Source organism: Crinia signifera, chromosome 8, assembly GCF_055691185.1.
Source record: "Crinia signifera chromosome 8, ASM5569118v1, whole genome shotgun sequence".
Classification (NCBI taxonomy): Eukaryota; Metazoa; Chordata; class Amphibia; order Anura; family Myobatrachidae; genus Crinia; species Crinia signifera.
This window is the reverse complement of record NC_139224.1, coordinates 135,172,154-135,196,599: the sequence shown is the minus strand read 5'-3', so window position 1 is coordinate 135,196,599 and position 24,446 is coordinate 135,172,154. Positions and strand designations below refer to the sequence as shown.

The 24,446-nt window shown below is 44.9% G+C and overlaps 1 protein-coding gene across 1 annotated transcript in view; it reads right to left on the bottom strand.

Annotated features, from left to right (window-relative positions):
• Window positions 1–10,199: 10,199 nt before the first annotated feature.
• Window positions 10,200–24,446, bottom strand: part of LAMC1 (laminin subunit gamma 1) — a 102,567-nt gene continuing 88,320 nt past the window's right edge. The window contains exons 16-28 of the mRNA XM_083157210.1: window positions 24,281–24,423; window positions 23,995–24,173; window positions 23,138–23,294; window positions 22,842–23,047; window positions 22,425–22,504; window positions 20,831–20,968; window positions 20,569–20,713; window positions 19,918–20,067; window positions 18,665–18,779; window positions 18,321–18,520; window positions 14,341–14,499; window positions 14,159–14,258; window positions 10,200–13,365 (exon numbers count right to left, since the gene is read on the bottom strand). Of these exons, the coding sequence (XP_083013336.1) occupies window positions 13,109–13,365; window positions 14,159–14,258; window positions 14,341–14,499; window positions 18,321–18,520; window positions 18,665–18,779; window positions 19,918–20,067; window positions 20,569–20,713; window positions 20,831–20,968; window positions 22,425–22,504; window positions 22,842–23,047; window positions 23,138–23,294; window positions 23,995–24,173; window positions 24,281–24,423 (2,029 nt within the window). The 3' untranslated portion in view covers window positions 10,200–13,108. The remainder of the gene's footprint in view (window positions 13,366–14,158; window positions 14,259–14,340; window positions 14,500–18,320; window positions 18,521–18,664; window positions 18,780–19,917; window positions 20,068–20,568; window positions 20,714–20,830; window positions 20,969–22,424; window positions 22,505–22,841; window positions 23,048–23,137; window positions 23,295–23,994; window positions 24,174–24,280; window positions 24,424–24,446) is intronic.

The following is a 24,446-nucleotide window of genomic DNA, read 5'->3' as shown; positions in this document are numbered from 1 at the left end:
CATATTATTCCGCGGACGGAATACACTCTTCCCGCCATCCTGGCATACTATTGCCAGGTGGCAGGTCCGGCGATGTGGGTACTGCAGCCCCAAATTAGCAAGTTAACACGGCGGCCCAGGAGCAGGACTCAGACCCGTGGGTGCTCGGGCCCTTGAGCACCCACAGAATCGGCACCTATGGCGATGAGTGAGTTGACACTGCGGACATCGACAGCAAAATTAGCAAATTCAAAAAATGCCTCATTATCCATACAGTGGTTTGAACTTTATTATTATTAGAGATGTGCATTTTGGATTTACTCGGTTCTTATCACCAAAATAAATGCAAGTTTGGATCTTTCCAACTGGCTAGCGCCTGTCACGTGTTTTGGATAGCCAATAATATCCCGCTTTGAGATCCGAGTAAATTCAGGTTAAACCGAACCCACACATTATTATCAGTGAGTGCTTGCTCTGTCCTTGGTGCTCAGTCTAGTAACAGACAACGTTGTATAGTCTGCAATTCCAGTGTGATGCACTCACTAAACTTCCCAGCATGAACACTCAGTTATGCTCCTTCAGCTGCAACTGCAGACGCAGGAGCAGTGCAATAACCCAATTGCATTCAAGAGTTTGCTATGTCTCAGATATGTATCACCAGAATTTAAACACACAGGAGATGTAGACATCTGAATGTTACTGTGTTATGTGTGCAGGGAAGCCCATCCCCGTAGCTGAATTTGAGATAACATAGTGAGTGATACAGCTGAGTGGGGCTGAGACAGGAAACCGCTTGTGAATCAGACTCCTCAGGTACTGATTGCTGCAGAGGTCACTGGAATGATGCCTGGCTGAACCACAAAATATACCCGCAGGGAAAGGAAGCTGCTCTGCGGTGCGGCACTCCCTCTCAGCCCAGACTGGCCTGGGGCAGCACAAAAACATACAGGGAAACAAGAAATGGGCGTTAGTGTCACTGGCAGGCCTAGCCTTCAGCATGTTGTGTCTCACATAGCAACAAATACTGTGCTTTCATTATTATTTACTTACCCAGTGTAAATGTTCATAACCACATCCTTTCTAAGGGACATAACTACTATATGCATTCTTGCCTACTTTTGAAAAATAGTTTCAAGGAGATTATACTTAGTAATAGAATTTTGCACCGCGCCCCATTGAGGGGGTGTGTCATGCTCCTACCATAGGGCGTGGCTAGTTCCATATATGGAGAGATTGTGAAAAGAGATTGTGAACGTGGCCCCTAGAAGCGTGGATGTGTACTGCTACATCTGAGAGGAATCTTTTGGGATGTCCCCGCGTCTGGAGGGGCATTCGGGAGTTCCTCCCCTGTCACACATGAAGAGATGCTGTGCGCATGCGCACAGCATCTATCCCTGCAGCCAGAGGGGCTGGGGGCATAGTCAGCAGCTCACGTAGCTGCTGGGCATGCCCCCACAGTGGCGAAAATGGGGATGTGGCCTTACGGCAGTGCTACAAGCACAGGCCACACCCCTTCCCACTAGGCTATGCCCCCCCTCTAATTCCAACAACCCCAGTGACCATGCTTGTCTCCTTTTGTATTAGCAATATGCACAGATCCCGCAGTGTTTCTTCCTTTAAAAACAAACGGTACTTGTTTCCTAGAACGGCACCCACGATTTCCATCGTATGGGCTCCTAAAAATCTCATAGCATCGCATCTCCCTGGAATATTGCGGCATGCGATGCGATGCAATTCGATTTTCAATTGTACAAGCACCCATGCCATGAGATGGGTGCTTACAATGAGATGTAACCCCCAGTATCCACACCATCCCGAAGCATGGCAACCACAGCGAGCCCCGCGTGGGGCGGCGGTACAGAAAAAAAAGAGAAAGGGGAGCATGGGGGGGGGGGGGGGGGGGCGTGGAGGGGGAATAGAAAATACAATAATGCCAACATGTTTGTAGCAAGATACAAATACAATAACATTCTCATAGGTATGGGCAAATAACATTGTAAAGTACATACCAGTAGCTGAACAAATACAAATATTGTCTAACACAGATGTAGATGTGATAAGGTATAGTAAGAGCTGACATAAGCCATGACTGCTAGACCCTGTGGGGGGGGGGGGGGGGGGGGTCTAAGAGACCAGAGTAGACAGATCCAAGGTGTCACTAATCAATTTTGAACGGCCCACCTCATCACAGTAGAGGGACCAGCCAAACCATTTCATATGTATTGAATTAGGGGCACTGGAGTAACTAGCCCCCGATGTTTCGAATAGGTAATGCTTATGGACTTTTTTAAGGATGGAGTCTATATTTGGGGCTGCATCAGATTTCCATTGCTTAGCTATGACAGCTTTTGTTGCAATCAGCGCATGTCCAATAACATATTTATCAGCCATAGTCATAGAGGGAGGGAAAATATTTAGCAGTGCTAGGGCAGGATCTGGTGAGATGGGACGTTTTAAAATGGAACTCAGCCGCTGAAATACTTCTGCCCAGAGAGGTCGCAATTCAGAGCATTCCCAAAATATGTGGAAAATATTTCCCACATGTCCACACTTCCTCCAACATAAGTTTGAGACAGTCGGCCAGATCTTGTGAAGCCTCTCTGGGGTGAAGTAAGCCCTGTGAATGAGCTTAAAGAACATTTCTGAGTGATGTAAGCATCGAGAAATCTTAAAGCAGGAACTAAATACCCCATCCCATTCCTCCTCAGTGAGGATCTTGTTCAAATCGCTCTCCCAGCTCAGCTGGGGAGGAGCTTTGCTGCCATCCCGGAGGGGATGAAGATGAGTGTACCACCTAGAAATTCCTCCTTTATGGGAGGGAGCACTGATAAGTTTTTTGAGGCTAGGTGGAAAGTAAGGGGGTCTAGTTGGAGTGTATAAATGTGCCTGAAGCCAACTTCTGAGTTGTAAATAAATAAAGAAATCTCGCTTTGAGATATTGAAATTATTTTGCAGGTCAGAGAAAGATCTGAACTGGTCTTCTATGAATAAGTCTCCTAATGTGGATATGCCTAGGTTGATCCAGTTATCTAGCTGAGGGATGGGGATTAGTACCTTAAGGGCCTTGAGTGAAAATGGGGGGGCTGGGAGGGTTGCCTTTTCCGTAGATTCTACTAATTTGTGCCAGATCTCTAGAGAGGATTGAATAGATTGGCACCGAGAGGCATATCGACGTGACACCGAAGGAGGGAGCCATAAGAGGTCAGCTAAAGGGACAGGGTGTGAGTAGGAACTCTCCAGAGTCATCCAGGGCTTTTGGACATTAGGCGCAGTCCAGTCTCTAATATGGTTTAGCACACAGGCAGCTAAGTAGAGATCTAAATCTGGGAAGGTCACTCCTCCAAACTCTTTAGGTCTTACTAACGTCTTCTGAGCTATCTTAGGTCTAGTCCCTCTCCAGACATATTTAGCTAGGAGCTGGTTACATTTTTGAAGTGCAGATCTGGGAGGGAGCCTTGGGATGGCTCTAAAGAGATACATTAATTTTGGTAACAGCGCCATTTTGGCCGCAGCGATTCTCCCAAGCCAAGAGACGTCTTGCAACATCCAATCACCGATTACATTCAAAAATGCCTTCAACACGGGGTTATAGTTACACTGAATAACGTGCTTTCCAGACGCTAGGTGTATTCCTAGATATTTTAAGGAGTTAGACTGCCATGAGTAATTATATGATTTCCTCAGCTCAGCGACCGCATCCGGAGGAAGGCCCAAAGGGAGAGCCTCCGTCTTGCTTGTATTGAGTTTATAATAAGAGGCCTCTGAGTAATCCTGTAAAACTCTATGCAGAGCAGGAAGGGAGTGAATGGGATCCAGGAGGCATAGTAGGACATCATAGGCAAAAAGGGTAATTTTGTGGGATAGGTTGCCAATTGATGGGCCTCGGATTGAATCATCGCATCTTATGTGCTCCGCCAAGGGTTCAATGGCCAATGCAAAAATCAAGGGGGAAAGTGGGCACCCTTGACGAGTGCCGTTGGTGATTTGGAAACTCCTTGAAGTACAGCCGTTAGAGAACACCCTAGCGGAGGGGCAAGTATAGAGGGCCAAAATAGAATCTAGTATCCGACCCCGGAAGCTGAATCTTTCCAAGGCCAATATCATAAGGCCCCAATGGAGTCTATTGAAGGCCTTCTCGGCGTCCAGGGAGAGAACTAGGAGAGGGGTCTCCTTTGCTGAGCAGTGTTCTATGACATCAATTACCCTACGCGTGTTATCAGGGGCCTGTCTGTTTACCACAAAACCGACTTGATCGCTTTTAATGAGGGATGGGAGTAGAGGGCTTATTCGATTAGCAACCAATTTAGCATATAGTTTCAAGTCAGTGTTAAGTAGCGCAATGGGTCTATAATTTTGGACTGAAGAAGGGGACTTGCCAGGTTTGGGTATTGTAACGATGCGGGATTCAAGCATTTCAGGTGGGAAAAACTTAGTGTCTGAGACCCCATTATAAAGCTTCACAAGCATCGGGGCCAGCTGATTTTTAAATGTCTTGTAGAAATTTGATGGGAAACCATCAGGTCCCGGGGCTTTGTCAGAAGGAAAAGAATCAATAGCACCCTGGACCTCTTCAGAAGTCCAAGGAGCATTGAGAGGTAGGCATGTCTCTGCAGAGAGCGAAGGGAGGGAGATTTTATCAAAGAAATCCCTCATCCCCTCAGCATTAGGCTGGGGCGTAGAGGGATCCTCCTTCATGTTGTATAGCTTAGAATAATATGATGCGAAAATATTCGCGATGTCTTTTGGATCATTGACCTTCGTGCCATGCTCCGAGTGGACCATATGTATCCTCTCCCTAGCCCTCTTGCCTCTCAGCTTTCTGGCCAGCATTCTACCTGCCCGGTCACTGAGGAGGTAGAACTTCTGGTTCAGTCTAGCAATATTACACTGTACCGTAGAGAGAAAGTGTCTGTTCACCTTGTCTCTAGTATCATTTAATTGCTTAAAAAGCACTCTATCAGATGGGTCAGCCTTATGGGCAGCCTCCAAGCACGTTCAAGGAATTGCTTTCGATCTCTTTTGAGTTTGGAGGCTATTTGGATCACCGATGCCCACACTACTGCTTTAAGAGCACACCAACATGTAGATGCGGTAGGTGCGATGCGATACCCTGGGGCACACAGAGCAGTGAATAAATTACATGAAAAAATCGCATCGCACGGCACTAAAATGGCCCATGCGATGCGATGCGATTTTTACATGTAATTTATTCACTGCTCGCACCTACCGCAAAATCGCATGCGATTTTATAGGGTGTGCGATTCCATTACATTATGTATACAATAATATGATTGTATGTCCTAAAAATAGGTTTTACACACCCCCCACCCTGAAGCGTGATGAGCGGCGGCGGAACGCGTCCTCCGACCTTTTCATACCCCCACTATCCACGTCGGCGTGGATTTGCTTTTATATAGTGTGGCGAGCGCAGTGAGCCACCGAGTCCGAAGCGTAGCGAGCGGACGCGGAATACATGTAAAGTAAGCCGCGTCCGCTCACCACGTTTCGGGCTCACCACACTATATAAAATCAACTCCATGCTGACGTGGATAGTGGGGGTATGAAAAGGTTGGAGGACGCGTTCCGCCGCCGCTCGCCACGCTTCAGGGTGGCGTGGATAGTGGGGGGTGCGTAAAACCTATTTTTAGGACATACAATGATATCATTGTATAGGTACTGTAATGGCATCGCACACCCTATAAAATCGCATGCGATGTTGCGGGAGGTGTGATGTAATGCGATGCGATGCCCTGGGGCACACAGAGCATTGAAAAAAATGACATTAAAAATTTGCGATTTCCCTACGTTAGCGTACGGAGGATAGCTGGGTGCCGTTCTAGGAAACAAGTACCTTCATTTCTTAGAAAAGCACAGCACATCATGTATCTCCCCTCCTCACATCATGTCACTGCCCCTGCGACATGCAGCCCTAAATTAAAGAAATAATAACGATAATAATAATTGATTTTATTTTTTGGGTTATTTAGTTACCCTGCCAGTCTGTCCTCTTATAAAGATCTGCTCAGACATGAGAGGAGTTATTTTCAGCTTTATAGAAGTGCGCTAAATAAATACACTACAGCAAAAACACCCTGTACTTGTCCCAGGAGAGCGCTGTTCAAACCTGCCCGTCCCTATAATGCAGAGAACATTGTGCAGACATCAAGTTATGAAGCCTTGGGCTGAGCTATTACATGATGCCCACACCCACGAACCGGCTTACAACTCTTACACCAACAGCGGCTCTGTATTCCCCCACTCTTCTGGCAGTAGTCTTACCTGTCATCAGGGGTGGGGCGAAAGGGGCAGTGCCCCCCCCCCCCCCCGGGTCCTCACGCTGGCTGCCGTCCCGGACAGCCAGCAGCAGCAGCGAGGTATGCAACAGCCTCACTCCATGCTGTGTGCTGCCTGGTCTACTACAGGCAGTCGGGATGATCGGGGAACTAGGAAGTGGCTGTGTGTGCGCTGTCACGCTGACTGCTGCCGTCTCCAAGCTGTGTGCCACCCTGTACTGCTGATTACAGGTCCCTGCACCTGCTGCTACACAGGGCTCATTCCCCTCATGGCCAATGGCTGGCAGTTGGTGTGCGCGGCATGCAGGGGACCTGGGGTGCTACATGCAGCGCGCTGGGCTGTGCGGGTATCGCTGACCTGGCTAATGGGCCCCATACATCAGCAATCACAATTTATGGATTTTCAGATATTGGGATATTTTGGCCAGATAAATGGATTTTCAGATCTATCCGACTTTGCCCACACATTACAGATTTTTTCAGTGATCGGCAGATTTTTCCATCTAAAGATTGCATCTTCATATCTGGAAATTGCCCCAATCGATTGTCATTTCAGCTGTTCATAATGTAAATAGATGAAGAAAACGAATTGGGAATGCCCACACATCTAATGGGCCCCATACATCAGCAATCACAATTTATGGATTTTCAGATATAGGGATATTTTGGCCAGATAAATGGATTTTACAATCTATCTGACTTTGCCCACACATTACAGATTTATTTCAGTGATCGGCAAATTTTTCCATCTTCATATCTGGAAATTGCATCTTCATATCTGGAAATTGCCCCAATCGATTGTCATTTCAGCTGTTCATAATGTAAATACATGAAGACGACGAATTGGGAATGCCCACACATATAAAAAAGATCTGCAGATAATACCAGATTATTAAACATGTTTAAAAACCTGATTAAGCAATCGATTGGCGATTGTGATTGCCAAAAGGGGGAGCCCACATATCTAAAATTAATTGTGGCAATCATCTACATATTTGAAAATTGTCACAATTAATTGCTGATGTATGGGGCCCTTAAAAAAGATCTGCAGATAATACCAGATTATTAAACATGTTTAAAAACCTGATTAAGCAATCGATTGGCGATTCTGATTGGGATTGCCAAAAGGGGGAGCCCACACATCTAAAATTAATTGTGGCAATCATCTCTATATCTGAAAATTGTCACAAATAATTGCTGATGTATGGGGCCCTTAATACTACACGTTGTGTGATGTGTGTACAGCGGGGGTGCAGGGCACTATGCACTGCACACACATACCGCTGCCATGTCACCTTAATAGGGGACTGTTCACCTGGTGCCTCTCTCTCCCTGACTGCAGGAAGATCAGTCTCTGCTGGGACAGGACAGAGCAGTGGATGGAGAAGTAGCAGGAAAGTGCGTGCATCTGGTCAGTCCCTGGTAAATTTTTGCCTATGCTGGGTATGACAATGGGAGATTGCCGTGTGTACTTGGCGCCACTCACCGCAGCTTCCCTTCCAAAGTGCACGACTGACCGGAGGTGTAGCAGCCTGACATCCCGGTCCTTCCCTTCACTACATAGCGGGAACCACAGGTGACGGCTGGTCTCCTTAACGGCCAAGCGCTCCAGTGTTGGTACGTCTGTCCGCACGTGGAACCAGCCGGTATAGTGAGATCCAGCCAGTGCCAGTGGACACACGCCCACAGCCTCGAGATTCACTCGAGATTGGAAGCACTATCTGCCCCCACTGTATACTGTATCGTAATCATAAATACTTCTTAGTTACCATTCAATAGACAAGCTATTTGATTATATAGGGATGACTTCCCATGATCATGTCGGTAAAAGAGTGGTACACACAGGATATATAAAATAACATTTTTTCCAACACAGTATACATCTGCATTGATTTCTTGGTAACGCTAGCCATAAAGAGAATTCATATAAAACATATTGGGGAAGGCTTAGCAGTGGGGATCCACTGCGCGAGGATTCAGTATCCTTTTTGTTTATACTGTCTGTGTCCTACTTGTTTGTTTTTTAGTCAATATTTCGCAACTTATCATTTAACTCCAATAAAAGTTATATTTTATTTATTTTCTCCCAAGTGCACCACATAGTAATACTCTTCTCTTTCTTATTAAAAAAGGTCTTCAATTCGTGTCCCGTGTTAGCACCCCCTCGCCCGAATATTATAATGAATTACATTTACACATTATTGTGATCATAAGTAATAGGGGTCTTCATTTAAATTACACGTTACTTTCCTGTGCGACTGGTACGATCTCCTTTTGTTTTTACTTATTATACACATTTACCCATGGGTGTGTGTTTATTTTTTGTTGTTGTTGGGACATTAAACTTTTGTATACGTCATTATAGCCAGTATACCTATATGCAGTTACTGTAGTTATAGCCAGTATACATACACCTATAAGGGGAGTGGTCAGGACTGGGAAGGGGAGGAGTTGGGACTGGGAAGAGGAGGGTCAATAACCCCCCCCCCCCCCCCCCCCCCGCCTAGAAGAAAAGTCTAGATCCGCCCCTGCCTGTCATGGTGCTGCTTTAACTCGCTGGGGGGTTTATGTAATGTAACTTTATAGAATTGTATCAGAACTCCTGCTGATTGGTTGTTTGCATTCTAAATGCACATCCAGTGTCTAAAAAAAAAGCTGACAAGTGACAATTTTATGCAATGCACTTTATATAATGATGTCAGAATGGAGTTGCCAGACACACGTAGAAGGAAATGTACACTGCTCGTCAGATGATTTGGTTTTTGACAAGCTACCGTCACAGTTCACATCACGGTATTACATAGCATTGACTGGGTTATGTGTGTTCTTTGGTGAATGTTGCTCTCCAACTCTTAAGAACTTAAAGAACAATTTAACCTGCAATTAAATATATCTATATATCTTGCACAGTGTTTGTTGTCCTTTACAAACAATATGATACTCTAGAATGGCTGGGTCATGAACTCTTAGGAGACCTCCCATCCACGCGGTGTGTGTACTGTATATAATCAGCCAGTTGGCAGACTTTTTCCTGAATTTTGTCCCTAAAGACACTTAAGCCCCCATACACTTATGTGATCTGGGCAGATTTTACCCGATTCCGAAAGGCCGGGTCGAGAAATAGTCCAAAAAATGCATGTGTGACATCCCATCCATTCCGATGCGCAGCTCCATGCGAATCGGATCCGGAGGTCGGACCTGCTTGCATGTCTGACCCCCTCCCAGTGGTGGGGAATGGGGTTGCATGTGGTACATACCATGCAAAAGGATGGCACGCTATATGTCTCATGCAATTCTGCCACTGGGAAAGGTCCCAGGTGGCTCAAGGATGATGGGATGGCCAGGCACTGCTGGGAGAAGTCGCAGTAGTGTATGTCCACCTTACGAACAGCAACTTTATTCCGAATCATACATACCTAGTACACAACAGCATATTTTAGGAAAATGTGAAAAAAAAAAGTCTGCAGCGCACCAAACAGGGCTACTTGGTGTGGGTTCGAGGATAGGTGTATGCAGGCATATCTGTATAGTAGAAAATAATTTGATAATACCATATCATCCTGACATTCATTAGGGCCTGTAAGCCATAACAAATATATTTACATCCATGTGGTATACTTTAATCTATATCCATGTAACCTGCAGGTATTGCCATGCACATCTGCATAAGTAGAAGTGTTCCACTGTCCGAGTGAATACTGGATGGCTGAGCAGTAATCTGTGGTCTTGTGTCCAGTAAAGGTCACCAGCATAAGCAGGAACCATTACTTGGTGACTCACTCGTGTCAGTAAGCGGATATCTAGCGCATGCAATATATGAAAATGTATTTTAGTAAATATGTCTTGAAAACTAACAGATAACATGACTGCAATCAAATTTAAAATAAAATATAAAATGGAAAAAACAAAACACAAAGTTCCGTAGTGTAAGGGGTTACAAATATTCAATTTATTATAAATAAGAAATACTGTTTTATACATAAAAAAGGTGTTGTGTTCTGTTGAACCCCTTTCTTCCCTGGACAAAAAAAAATAGGATGACCACAGATGACCCCCTGCCCCTCCCCTCGCAGCAGTCCGTTGTCCATTAGAAGTCCAATATTAGACACCGCTAACCAAGAGAGCAAAGGGGCGCACAGGAGCTTCCGCAACAGTGGGATTGCTGCTTCTCCGGTTCCGAAGGGCCCTCGGCAGTGGATAACATACGAGGCTGCTACAAGGTGTCACGAGACAGAGGACAGACAGACACAAGTTAGGGAGTGAGGGGGTAGCTGTAGCTTTGTGCTGTAACCCCAGAGAAGGGTCTTTCCTCCTAGAGGGGTGTGTAGTTGTGATGCTCCTGGGGAAGCGGTTAGCCAGAGGAAATGATGACTGGGAGGAAGAGGAAAACCAGGACCGCTCGGAAAGAAGCATCAGCTATAAAAGAGCTTCCCTCTCCCTCAGTCTGGCCCCAACTCCCCCAGAAATGAGTTTACAGAGATAAGATAAAGACAGGAACAAAATAGACATTCAACTTGTGTTATAATCTGGATACAAAAAAAAAAAACACTCACAGGAATCAAGCAAATTCAAAAACCATTTATAGCACCAGTGTCAATAAAAAGGGGTGCACCCTCCAACATCTCTCCCCGACACGCACTGGGGAGCCAGTATGGAGTGCGTCCTTCAGAAGCGGGATGGCTGTATAGAAAGACCAGGTGTAACAGAGGTATCATTTCTCAGAACGGTGTGGCTAACCGTACGCACACACAAGCATTGTTCGTCTGCTTATTTTACACTTAGGAATTCCATGCCCATTCAGCATTATGGCTACCCATGGGTACTGATACACTGCATGAGCGTATAGCACCCATGGGTAATGACCAGTATGCTGGACGGGTGTAAAGCCAGTTTTGTGGAGGTAAAGCATGAACAAGCACCTATTTCCCAAGTGTCTAATAAGTTGGCGGATACAAATCTTGTCTGCGATTAGCTTATGAGAGACTAGCTACAGATCGAACCCTATGTCAATGAAATGTTTGTTCATATGTGCAACATCACGCTTGTTGCTAATCGGTAATTTATGCCCCTCCGTATGCCTGTAAAATACCCAAAGAGGAGAAAATGACAGCTTGACAAGTAGTATGCCAACATACGTTACAGCTGTACGGACTGGTTGTCTTATTTCAGATAGGTGACTGGGATCAGAATGCTTGGCACAAGCCACATACCAATGAAATAGTCTCCTTTAATCAGATTACAATGGGCATGTATCTAACTACAGTGTTTTTCTTCTTCTTACCAAGGACAAATAAAACGTAATATGCATTGTCTCGATTTTACGGTGTATGAATAACTCTCAAGACTGAACTTGCTCTAGTACGGATTAATATGTTAAATGTAATATATAAGCAGTGGGTTTCGGTTCTCTGCAGGAAACGGTTTAAAATAATTGTGTAAAAGGAATAAAAGTCATTACTTGGTTGGCAGTTTGGCCTACTTGCCTCTATGTAAAGTGTCAGAGTGACCCTCAACTACAATGTTCTGTGCATGCTGGCTGGCTGGCTGGACATGGAAACGGTCATTTGGAATATGCAATACAAAATGTCCTGCAACACGTTCGGTATGGCACCTGATAAGGCATGTAGTATAAAGCAAATGTGAATAGACAGATCCTCCTTTGTTCTGAACAGCAAGTGGCCATATCAATAATAATAAAATAATAATCTACTATACTACAGAGTGCAGAAATCTCAAATATATAACTATGGACTGGATATAAACACCTCCTCTGATGCTGCCAACATATAAACTATGGTAAAGTTATATACAAATTACTGCTTTAAAAACAATATTCCAGTGGATTTTCTTTTCATGGGGGGGAAACAAAGTTTGAATAAGGCCGTTAGCTATCATGAGTTACTGACTTTACGGTGGGTGAAACCTTTCCAGAGCATAAGAATGACATCACACATTCCCTTTGTTACTGTGCCGTGAACTGCCGGACTTGGGGGGTGGATCTCTTTCTTGCTGTGCAGTTCCGAGACGCTAGGACCGCCATGCACACGGTTACATGTGGTGATCTGAGGGACCGTCCCAGCGGCTTTGTTCCCAGAATTACAGCAATACTTCAGGGCAGCTTACCGTTCTATAAAACAGCTCACAGTAGATGTATCTGCGTTCGAAGACCCTTTCTATACAGCAAAGCAACAGGAGCCCCTGCCCTTATTGTTGTGAGGGCGCTGCGCTGTTGGGGATAATACTGGCTGGGTGGTTACGCTACAAGGGCAGGAAGCTGGGCGGTTGGTTAGTCAAAGGGAATGGAAGGCAAGAGGAGTGTATACAAGGAACATTTATCCCGCAGACTTGTGGGGCGATAGGCCCTCATATTCTAGAAGGCTGAAAGCATAGCTTTATTAACCACTTCGGTGCCACAGAGCACTTGAATGTATTGAATACTGAAGTGGTCAACCCCTGCTAGAAACTGTCCCTTGGCTAAAAATGCAGAGCCCCCCCCCCCCCCCCGGATGTCGCAGTGGTCTTATACGGACATGTGGAGAGGCGCCTTACTGCTGTTCCTCTCACCAAGAAACCTTCATTTCTCTCTGCAGTAGGACGAACAGCAAATTCTGGAGGTTGCCTCTTGTACACACACAGTATGGCGGTAGAGAGTTCAGGTGAAGTAATACATTTCCAATTACAGCCCCCATAAAAGTTCAATATTTGGAGGGCATGGAGTGAACGGTGTGTAGGACATACAGTCTGGGGTGGGTGAGTAATAAGGCACTTCACAGCCAAACGTGGAGGTTGGTGAGGAAGGAAGTGTGGCTAATCTCCTCCCTTTCTTCCCAAAGGCTTTAGGGTTTCTCAATGATGGGGGTGTTGTAGCAACCAGGAGGAAGAGTGTTTTTAATGTCTTCTAGATTATCGATGTCTTTCAAGATCTGGTCAATGTCTTGCTGGTAGGAGAGAAGCGCTGCATCCTGCACCCGTGCCGATTCCTCCAACTGTGCCACCTTGCGATCTAGATCGCTGTCACGGAGCTGGCCTTTTGCATTGTCTAGTGTCCTTTCAAGCTCTGTCAGCTTTCCTACATCCACAGTATCCAGCTTCCCTGTTGTACAACACAAACAGAATATTACAGGGTCTGTGTAGGAAGAGCACACCTCTCCTGTCCTTCCTGGACGGGGTGCACTGAAGTGACACATGTTCCATGCATGTACCCCTTTATTCCTTATAATGGCTCAGCCTGTCTGTTACATTTCTAGATGTTATTTATCAGATTTAGACAAGATTACATATATACGCATATATAAGTGTTTAGTGCAGTAGTCCCTGATGTGCCTGTTACTACCACAAATAACAACATGCGAATTAGGGCTCTGTTTCTTATTTAGACAGTGTGCGGCTCCAGGTATTGTGAAACTACACATCCCAGCATGCCCTGACAAGTGTCAGGGTATGCGGGACGTGCCACAGGGTGACAGGCATGTTTTAGAACTTTCTTTCATTTTGATCGTGTTTATTTGTGACCAGAACTATATATTGTGGTAGCCTTTCCCCCCACCCCTCTTATATCCCATTCACATCGCAAATGCTGTGTCGCACCCGGGAGCGTCAGGTGGGGGCTGGGGAGGAGGCAGCACTGAGGCAATGCTGCCTCCTCCATAGACATGAATAGGACCCGGGACAGGACCAGCAACCCGGGTCTGACCCTGGAATAATACTGCTTATATCCTGGGTCAGATTGCTGGTTAGCTGGACCCGAAAATACAACATGGCCCCTTCACACCACACTCCAACCGGGGTTATTTAGTTTTGTTATGTGAAAGGGGTATTAGGAAAGCCTGTACATACCCATACAGACATACACATATAACCAAATAGAGCAATAACAGATTGATTACCGAGCTGATTGAGCAGGTCATTGATCACCACGAGAACGCCGTTGACAGAGTTCTTTGCTTTCCTGGCATTGTCTTCTGCTTCTTGGGCTGCATCGGTGGCCTGGAGGAAAAAGGGGACATTATATACTGCTGTCATGCCCCATGTAGCTGCCCCCTAATGGCCCATCTGTCGCCATACTCACCATATTAGCCATCATCATGTCATTGTCCGCTTCTGACTGCTTCTTTTTCAGCTGGTCTTCTGCATCTTGCAGCTGCCGCAGCATATCCTGTAGCTCTCCGTCCAAGTTGGTGACATCCTTGAACGTCTTGTCCGCGTCGGCTTTGGCTGCTGCAGCATTCTGTGCATTACAAAGGACAAAAAAATTAGCTCAGAGGCTCAAGTCACATATTATACGCAGCCCTGAGACTCTTCAATAAGCAAATCATGCAACCAGTATCAGTTTATTCAATGTAATAAGGAGCAAAGATAAGGTTCCTTCTAAAGAATACATGACATAAGCAGCACATCTGTAAGCAAAGTAAAAATAACGAGACTGCACGATAATGTCTTAAGGAAATTAGGAAGTTGTGTGATTGTTTCATTTGCTGCTACATCATATTTCTGGTACTCCAGGACCTGGTCACGCTACCATGATGTCACTTCACCACAGGCTTCAGGGAGGACATAAGGGTACAAATGACCAAATTGAATATTTGCCCATTCACATCAGTCCCTGCTCCAGTGAAGCTTACAGTCTATGGGGAAAATGTACGGAAGCAGTGAGAAGATTGGCTGCCATAGGCAACTTTTCCAATTAGCTACTCTGTATAATTTTATATTATGCAAATTAGAAAGGTTACTTCAATGCTGATTGGTTGCCACGGGCACTGGTACACTTCTTGTATCACTGCTTCATACATTAACCCATAAATTCCCTATCAAATGTACACAAATACACTAGTTTTTTTTTTTTTTTTTTACCTAGCAGTATGTAATTGAATTATGGGAAAAAAGAAAACCCACACATACAAATGACAAATTCCACACACAACCCTTTCACACCACACAAATATCCCAGACGGACCCCGGGATTTTGCCCAGTCCACCCGGGTTGCTTGGCAGTCTGAATGGGAAACCCAGGTCGAGTGACCCGGATCCTGTTCACTGCTATGAAGGAGCCAGCAGCATCAGTGCTGCCTCATCCTCCTCTGCCCCGCCCCCCTCCCTGACATGAGTGCCCAGCAATATGCCGGGTGTTGACAGGGCATGCTTAAGCGCAAATACCGGGTCGCTAATGGGCCGGAACCAAGTCCAAATCCCTGGGGCATATGCAATGTGAAAGAGGTATAAGTGGACCCAAAACCTCAGTGCGGTGAGGCAGTAATGCTAACCATTGCATAATCTGTGCTGCCCATGTACTAGATAAAGGATGGCTAGAATCAGATTTCTATAGGCCACACCCTCACTTGATACATTTCCCCCACATGTAGGTTTCCTAATTTGGTACACGCACATTTCTGGTACTAGTTTTCTTTACTTTGTCTATCTGTTTTAACCTATAATTTGAAACCATATCTGCTTAGATCCAGCATCCATATGGCTTTCTACAATTTGACAGTAGAGATTGACTGTCTACATTTTTGCAACGCTGTGCAATCTCCTCTAATTTATGCTTTTAAAGCCGTAAACTCAACGTCTGAAACCTGGCTAATGTCTTCCCTTTTTTGTTGAGGTTTTGTCTTCAAGCATGCAATTACATAAGTGCTGTCTTTTAGCTTTGAACATAGCAGATGCAGCTCCTAAGCTGATAATGACTAGATGGAAGGGCATGCCATTGCTGGGAAACACTACACAGAACAGATGTGTGCAGTCAGAAGACAGTCACTTTCATCCTGGAGAACATGCAAGCAGGAGGTACAACCAAAGGCTGCAATATGGAGGACAGATAACGTATTAACCCGTCCATTCAACAATTGTATTTCTTCTGGAGTATTATGGGGGGATTCAATCTGTGCAGATATTTCCCGATATTCAATGCTGCCGTTACCGACAGCAATGAAGGCTGTCAGATCTGATTTTTTTTAAAGTCAGATCTGTTTTGCTGGAAACTGCTGGGGATTATCAAATTCACGGTTGCTTTCAAGCAATCCGTGGCCATATCCGACAATTTGCGGACTTTCTGACACTCCGTACAATAAACACCTACTGTCGATGTAGTCAGAAACAGTCCAGGAGATTCCGACCATCGGGTTGGCCCAACAGTCGGAATCCAGAATTGAATACCCCATGAATCCTATTCCACTTTAAAGAATCCAAGATCTACCTGCAACATCGCTTTCATAGGTAGATTTACTACAACTTCAAAAAATGAAAAGTGGATGCAGCTAAACTGATTCTAGCTATCATTTCTCTATTGCATCCTAGAAAGTGATAGACCAAGTCTCACTGGTTGCTACCGGCAACATCACCACTAAGTACATGGCATATGCTTAACCTGATTGCTGAACAAAATGGCTTTAATCTTTTAAAAGAAAGAATTTACTTTACGTGTGTTTTAGCGAAGTCTCTATATTTCCAGTCAGTGTTCATGTCCATTGGGGTTAAGGAAGCCATACACATGCGATCTTGGCCGACTTCATCTAATTCCGATGGATTGGGCGGAGAAATTGGGTGAAAAGTGGCCAAATCGCATGCATTATGGGTTACAGAAATGAAGGAAAAAAGAGGGGTGATACACCACAGTATAGCGCTACCCTTATCGGGACACCACCGTGACGGAAAAAATATGTTAATACTTCCCTTTCTTTAAGTTCGAGTGTATTTCTTCCTATTTCTGATAGGATGGTTCTGTCCAATAGACTCCAAATATGTATTCCAGATGTATATATGGGAATAAAGAAAAGACAAACAAAAGACCACTGGTTTTGTATCTGGCGTTATATCTTTTTCTTTTTTGAAATATTATGTTTGTGAGGCTTGAAATCAGTGCGTACCTCACTTACATAATATCAGATATGGTCAATCATATAAAGGTATCTTTAAATTCATTGGGTAGCGTACCCGTACTCACGATGTAATGGCGATGTAGACACGTATCAAGGTATCTTTTCCAGAAAACTGTGGTCTTTGAGTGTCTGGCACAAAGACCAGTTTTTTGTCTTGTCCGGACCAAGCATTTCTGTTTACATTGTTAGCCACCTTAAGAACCTGCCACGCTCCAGCACCATTTTTACCTTTTATTCTGTATTGTACTTGCATCAATAAATACATTTTTTGGCACAAGATTCTGGAAAAGATACCTTGATACGTGTCTACATCGCCATTACATCGTGAGTACGGGTACGCTACGCAATGAATTTAAAGATACCTTTATATGATTGACCATATCTGATATTATGTAAGTGAGGTACGCACTGATTTCAAGCCTCACAAACATAATATTTCAAAAAAGAAAAAGATATAACGCCAGATACAAAACCAGTGGTCTTTTGTTTGTCTTTTCTTTATTCCCATATATACATCTGGAATACATATTTGGAGTCTATTGGACAGAACCATCCTATCAGAAATCGGAAGAAATACACTCGAACTTAAAGAAAGGGAAGTATTAACATATTTTTTCCGTCACGGTGGTGTCCCGATAAGGGTAGCGCTATACTGTGGTGTATCACCCCTCTTTTTTCCTTCATTTCTAAACTTTGGGCCTTAAAGGTTAGACCCAGCCGATACATCACCAGCTGCAACCCTGTGAGCGCCTGAGAAAAATCCCGAACCCTAAATTTCTATTATGGGTTACAGGTTTATTTTCATTGCCGTAAAGTACTACACAATAATGCTCTGTGGTTAGTGAAACGGATGCTCTCAGACCGGCCTTCGTTTTATGCCCAGGCTCTGCCACCACAAGCTAAACCCCGGGGAACTCTGATTTCTGTATGTCACAAGGCCCACACTGGTGTCCAGCTACAGAGGAGGACTTGTCAGGATTGGTTTGAAATCCCGGCGGTCAAAATCCTGATGCCGAAATCCCGACAAGGGACGACGACGACGACCCCCCCACCTTGCGGGCTCGCTGCGCTCGGCACACTAATTTATTCTCCCTCTGTGGGTGTTGTGGACACTCACAGAGGGACAAAGTGCTGGGATTCCATGTGTTAACATGTGTATTAGTACATTGCCTACCTTCTGGACGGTATTAGCAATTTGCTCTGCTTCCTCGGCTTTGCTCTTAGCCCCTTTGGCATCAGCGTTGGCATTTCCCAGGGCACTTTCAGCTTGGCGCGTCTTGTTGTTGGCTTCAGCAATAGTTTGGGCAATGATGGGGATCTTCCGCAAGGCCGCTTCAGCTGCGGTTTTATTATCATTTACTCGCTTATCAAAATCTGAAGGAGAGACAATTACAGCACGTTGGCACTGACCATTCTATAATCAGGGTACGGAGGGCAAAGTTCACAGATATCCCAGTTCAGTGTTCTACTGCTCTCCTACTAAACATCCACACAGATGCGCAGGTCCTGCAATATTACCTCTCAGGTTGGTCAGTATATCGTTGGCCTCCTGCAGTGTGGTACGACCTTTCTTTGCGGCCTCCTCCGCTTGGGCTTTTGCAGCATCTGCCCGGGCTAGCAGTTGGTCAGCCGTCTAGATAGAGAATAAAGAGGTGAATAAGACATCACATCAGCTGCAAACCAACATACTGATAGCGCTAACAGTCTGCAGTGTGTGGAGAGGTGGAAGAGAACGAGCTCCGTCAGCGTAGTGTAGTCATTTGCATATTTTGTAATCCTCAAAAATAATACAATGAAATCGAGGTCAAATTTCAGGTGACATTTGCCAACAAGCATCTGGACATGTGCCCAACAGATTAAATAGCGGCTTTTGCAAACATTATAGAATACTTTAGTCATATACCCCCCCCCCCCCCCCCCAAAACAAACAAAAAATACCCACACCTATATTCCTCACAATATTATTGTACGTGGTGGCCATAATATACAATAAAGTATTTTTAATTGTTCAAATGATGTCACTACAGTAGGCCTGACCATAGGCTTTCACATTGCCAGCTGCCTCCAGCAAACATCTGCCATTATCTACAGTTGGCAGTCATCTATGCCAATGCGCTGTACCCATGGCTACACTTGTGACCAAGTATCACCAACACAAGCAGCAAGTGGGACAACACCAAATAAAGGTCATTATTACCACAGTAATAACAGCCGTCTGTAGGACTTTCCTGCCAAAAGCAGCTCTACCCTGAAGTAATATCATCCACCTCATAGAACTTGGGAAAAGGATGAGCTGATGACAATAAGGCCGAGCTATACACCACCATAGACCAGGGTGCACTACCCAATGAGGGTCATCTTCCATAGACCATGTGCCAGAAGGGCAAAAGAATCCTGTCAGTGATCACCGCAGAACTCCAGTATTCGGCCATTTTAGACAACATACAGATTTCAAGGCTGGAATACCTGATAGATGTTTTATGGGTCAGAACAACATTATGCAGAAGCGGAACAACCTTTGGTTGAAAGAGAGACTGCTGGCAGAACTGCAACACCAAACCCATTTCAAGAGTAGATTTACTAAAGCTTCTAAAACATACAAGTAGTATGTGTTGCCCATAGCAACCAGATTCTATTGCTATAGGCAACATACCACTTCAGTTTTAGAAGCGTTAACAAATCTAAAGCTTCTTACTTTGTTCTGCACATGCTGAATAGGTGTGTCCGGTATGCGATGCTGAAGTTACGTAATATATGGGGATTGGACCCACCTGCTGCTCACTCCTGCCTTTGTCTAGCAGACGTTTGACCTCCATCTCCCGACCTCTCATGTCCTCACGCAGGTCATCGTAGTCTCGCAGCTTTCTGTCTATCAGCAGGTCCAACTCTTCTGCCTCTTTCTGGATCTTTCCAGCCTCGTTCTGGGGCAAAGGGAAGACCATTTATACAGTAGGTCAGTGTTACAATACCTCCGATAAGCTACTGTGAGTAGGCACCACTGCTAATGCCAAGGATGTCCTCATCTGCACACTGCCTGAATACCTGGACATCTATTTATGCACTTTCACGTCTCAGTGTATTATTAATATCTGCAGCAATAACTGCTGTGGCTGGACACCAGCACTCTGTTCTGGGTCCAATAAACATTTGTAACGCTTGCTGCTTGTCTGTAGTAGCATTGTTACACATTAACAGTCTATTGCAGCACATTTCCATAGTACTATGAAGGGTAATCATTGACCCATTACCGCTCCTGTGAGAACTCATTCAGCAGGTTATAAAGGGATGAAACCCACTATATGAATTCCCGCAGCGACCCATGCCTGAGACTGATTATTAACTTCATAATAACAAAGCATTTGTACTTCTGAACTCTCCTTACTGTAATCCACGCACAAAAACCGCCTCAGGCCTCCCCGTACCTGTAAAGCTGTGGTGTCAATTTTAGGAGCATTGGTGAGATTGGCATAGATCTGGAGCGCCCGGTTTCCTGCCTCCTCAGCCTCCGCATGCACCTTGCCGGCCTGCTTCTCCAGCTCCCGGGACAGTTCCTTAGCCTGGTTATACCTTATCAAAACAGAAAATACAACCGCGTGAGGTTTTTTTCTGCAATGACCTTGCAGCTCTGAAGAGCACTGCAAAAGGCTTCAGTCCTTTACGGTCGTAATTGTCTCAGTCACTTACTTCTTATTCAGCTCTTCTATATCAGAGGCCGTCTGGTTCTCTGCAGCCAGAGTCTTTAGTAACAGGCGGTAGGCTTCATTTGCGGTGTCATTTGCATCCTTGGCGGCCTTCTCAATATCACGAGCTTCCTGTGTATGTCTGTAGACACAGCCAGCTGGGTTATTCAGAGACAGAAATTTTTTGTACCACATTCAAATGTAGGATAATTACAGATTCTGGCGTTTCATAAAAACATACCATTTGACTGCAGGCAAGAACCAGTGGCCCATCTAGTCTGCACCTTTTTTAACCTCAGGGTAACCTCCACCATATTTATTCCCTAGTTCTTCATAAGTATATACATAAATCTATATAAACCACACTCATACACTATCCTCTCTATGAACCTACCTCCCTTCAGTGCATGTCCTCGTGTTATTATACTTCTCTCTTTGATGAATGTACTGTACCTCTTTAAGAGCCACTGACGCATTTGAAAGTTTGTAATGGGTTCCCCTTTTCTCTTCTCTGTGTCAGACTACATAAGTTTTTCCAGTCTTTCCAGGTAGGTTTTGTGATGTAGGCCATGCACCATTTAAGATGCCCTTCTTTGTACCGTCTGTAATGTATTTATATCCTTCTGGAGATATGGCCTCCAGAACTGGACACAGTACTCTAGATGAGGTTGTTTCAATGACCTATACAGTGGCATTATTACGTCTTTCTTTCTATTGCAGATTCCTCTCCCTATGCAACCAAGCATCTGACTTTTTCCTCATTGCTTTGTTACATTGCTTATATGCCTTTAAGTCACCTGAAGTAGGGACTCCTAGATTCCTTTCCTCCTCAGTAGTTTGCATTATAATGCCCTATATTTAACCTGTGGGCATTAGACTGTAGTTGCCAGATTCTTGACCATTCCTCAAGTTTACCTAGATCCTCATTTGTATTATCCCCCCAGGTGTGTCTACACTATGGCATACATGCGTGTCATCTGCAAAAAGGCACACTTCCCCTTCAAAACCATTTGCAATGTCACCAATAAAGATATTAACAAGCACTAGTCCAAGTACAGATCCCTGGGGTTCTCGACTGGTAACAATTCCCTCCTCCATTGCTACAACCATGGCTTGATAAAATAATGGCCAAATAATTACAGAAGATAAAAATAAACAAAAATGACTACCGGTAACTCATGGGATATCTTTTCTCTGTACCATCTCCTACAAACTCACAGTACCTACTATGTGTGAGAGGTGCAGCTGTCCAAGGGGTGAATATGAAGGGGGGTTCAGAGAAGAAAAGTTGCTCTAGTTAATACTGAGAGATTGAGGGGTGATCAGCTTATATTGTGCCCCAGACAATGAAATCCATTGATAGAGCCGTTCGGTCACCCATACTATGACGTACTTTGGTCCTGGTTCAGATCTGTTGGCAAGGCTGCAATTTTTGCAAATGGACAAAACCATGTGCACTGCAGGTGGGGCAGATGTAACATGTGCCGAGAGGATTAGATATGGGTGAGGTGTGTTCAAATTGAAATCTAAATTGCAGTGTAAGAATAAAGCAGCCAATATTTACCCTGCACAGAAACAACAAGACAGGTGTCCCTCACCTTTCAGCCAGCTTCCTCGCCTCTTCGGCCAGCAGTGTCATGTTATTAGGATCACCGGTTGTCTGTGGTGGAGTGATGGACTAAAAAACAAAAAAGCACAACAATGATTGTATCCGGTATCTGTAGCAGATGTCAGTGGGAAACTTAACAGTGGTATTTCTCATTGCAGAACCCAAAAGGTAACTCTATAGTAAGTGCATCCTCCGAGTACTTTACGGCATTGTTCTTCATGCGTGTTAACAAAGATGGTGGGACAAAGCACAAGTGGCAGACAGGACGGGCCAGATTTCCCAACAATGGAACAAACGTGTCAGTAAACATCTTTAGTTTTAATATTCAGTAAATATTTTTGCACCCATCTGCCCATGCTTGCATCCTAAACTCAACCTCACCCCCAACTGTCCCTTGGGTACTTACCACATTAGCTATTGCCACCTTGGCTCGCTCCAGTTGCTGCCTTGCAGACTCAATGATGAGCTCTGTGCCTTCCACACGATCCCGAGCCTCGCGCGCCTGTTTGTCGGTTTCACGGATCATGTCTTTGATATTCTGCAGGCGCTCCAGCTGGGAACTTAGCGTGGCGTTTATCTCTGCAAGACGGTCCAGCATCCCCTGATCTACATCTGAGACAAAACAGGCCCATGTCAGTGAGCAGTTAGCAGCAAGAAGTAGTAGTCACAGAGGCAACAAAAGGGAGAGAGAAAACATAGTACCTTTGCTGCCCTGTGCATCCAAAAGGAGGTCACTGACGGCCTTCTCAGCCTCCCTAAGCCGCTCTTCAAAGCCCTGATCTGTCACGGCTTCATCACCGGTTCCTAGGTTCTTAAGGAGCTCTTCCAGTTCCTGCAGCTTCCCTCTCTGCTCAAACACCTAACAGACCACAAACAAATCATATAAAATATCAGTACGTGTCTCTAAAGTCACAAGTGTCAACAAAAACGGAAAAACACCAAAGCACATGTAACACAGATGTCCAACAAATAATTCAATATTATTAAATGAATGCCACATATCTCATTAAAAAAAAGCATCCAAACTGGACTGACAGTCAGTCACGCTCAATGCGTTACTAAAATTAGTGACAGCAGAGCCCCCTAGTGGCTGCGCTCAGGACAGCAGTGACTATTTGCTTTGTATTTTAGGAGTGAGAATAAATTCAACTGTATAAGAAAACTAAGCACACCCCGGAGCTGCTCTATGCAAGGCTTTGTATAATGCAGCAGGGACGGTGTAATGGTTAGCATTACTGCCTCACAGCACTGACGTCATGGGTTTGATTCCCACCATGGCCATAACTGTGCAGAGTTTGTATATTATCCCTGTGTTTGCGTGGGTTTCCTCTGGGTACTCCACCTCACTCCAAAAATATACTGGTCGGTTAATTGGCTCCCAACAAAATTAACCGTAGAATGTGTGTGCGTGTACATGTGGTAGGGAATATAGATTGTAAGCTCCACTGGGGGAGGGACTGATGTAAATATTCTCTGTAAAGCGCTGCGGAATATGTGTGCGCTACGTAAGAAAATGGTAAGAAATAAAAATAATAAAATAATGACAACGGCTGCCTCACCTTGTCTTTAACCAAGCGATAGCAGGCCGGACACTCTTGACAGCCTGGGCCTGAGCGGTTGTAGAAATAGTTTTCCTCACACTGGTCACAGCGGATACCAACAAATCCATCTTTACAGTCACATCTCCCATCATCCTTGCACTGCAGAGTAAGCGAGCCCTCGGGATCACAGTCACAAGCTACAAAAAAGAAAAGAACAAGAGATGGTTGCTCTTGGAAACAGGGGGAAGGGGGGGGGGGGGGAGAGACTATACCTACAAGGAGGATCATTGGGGCTTATACTCACGTTTACAGCCTTCTGGTCCAAATCCAAAGTGGTTGGGCTCACACTGCTGACAGCGTTTGCCACTGATGCCTGGCTGGCACTCACACTGGCCGGTACGAATGTCACACTGCCCATTCGTGGATCCTAGGGGATGGCACTCACATCTGAAAATAGAAAATATCCTAGA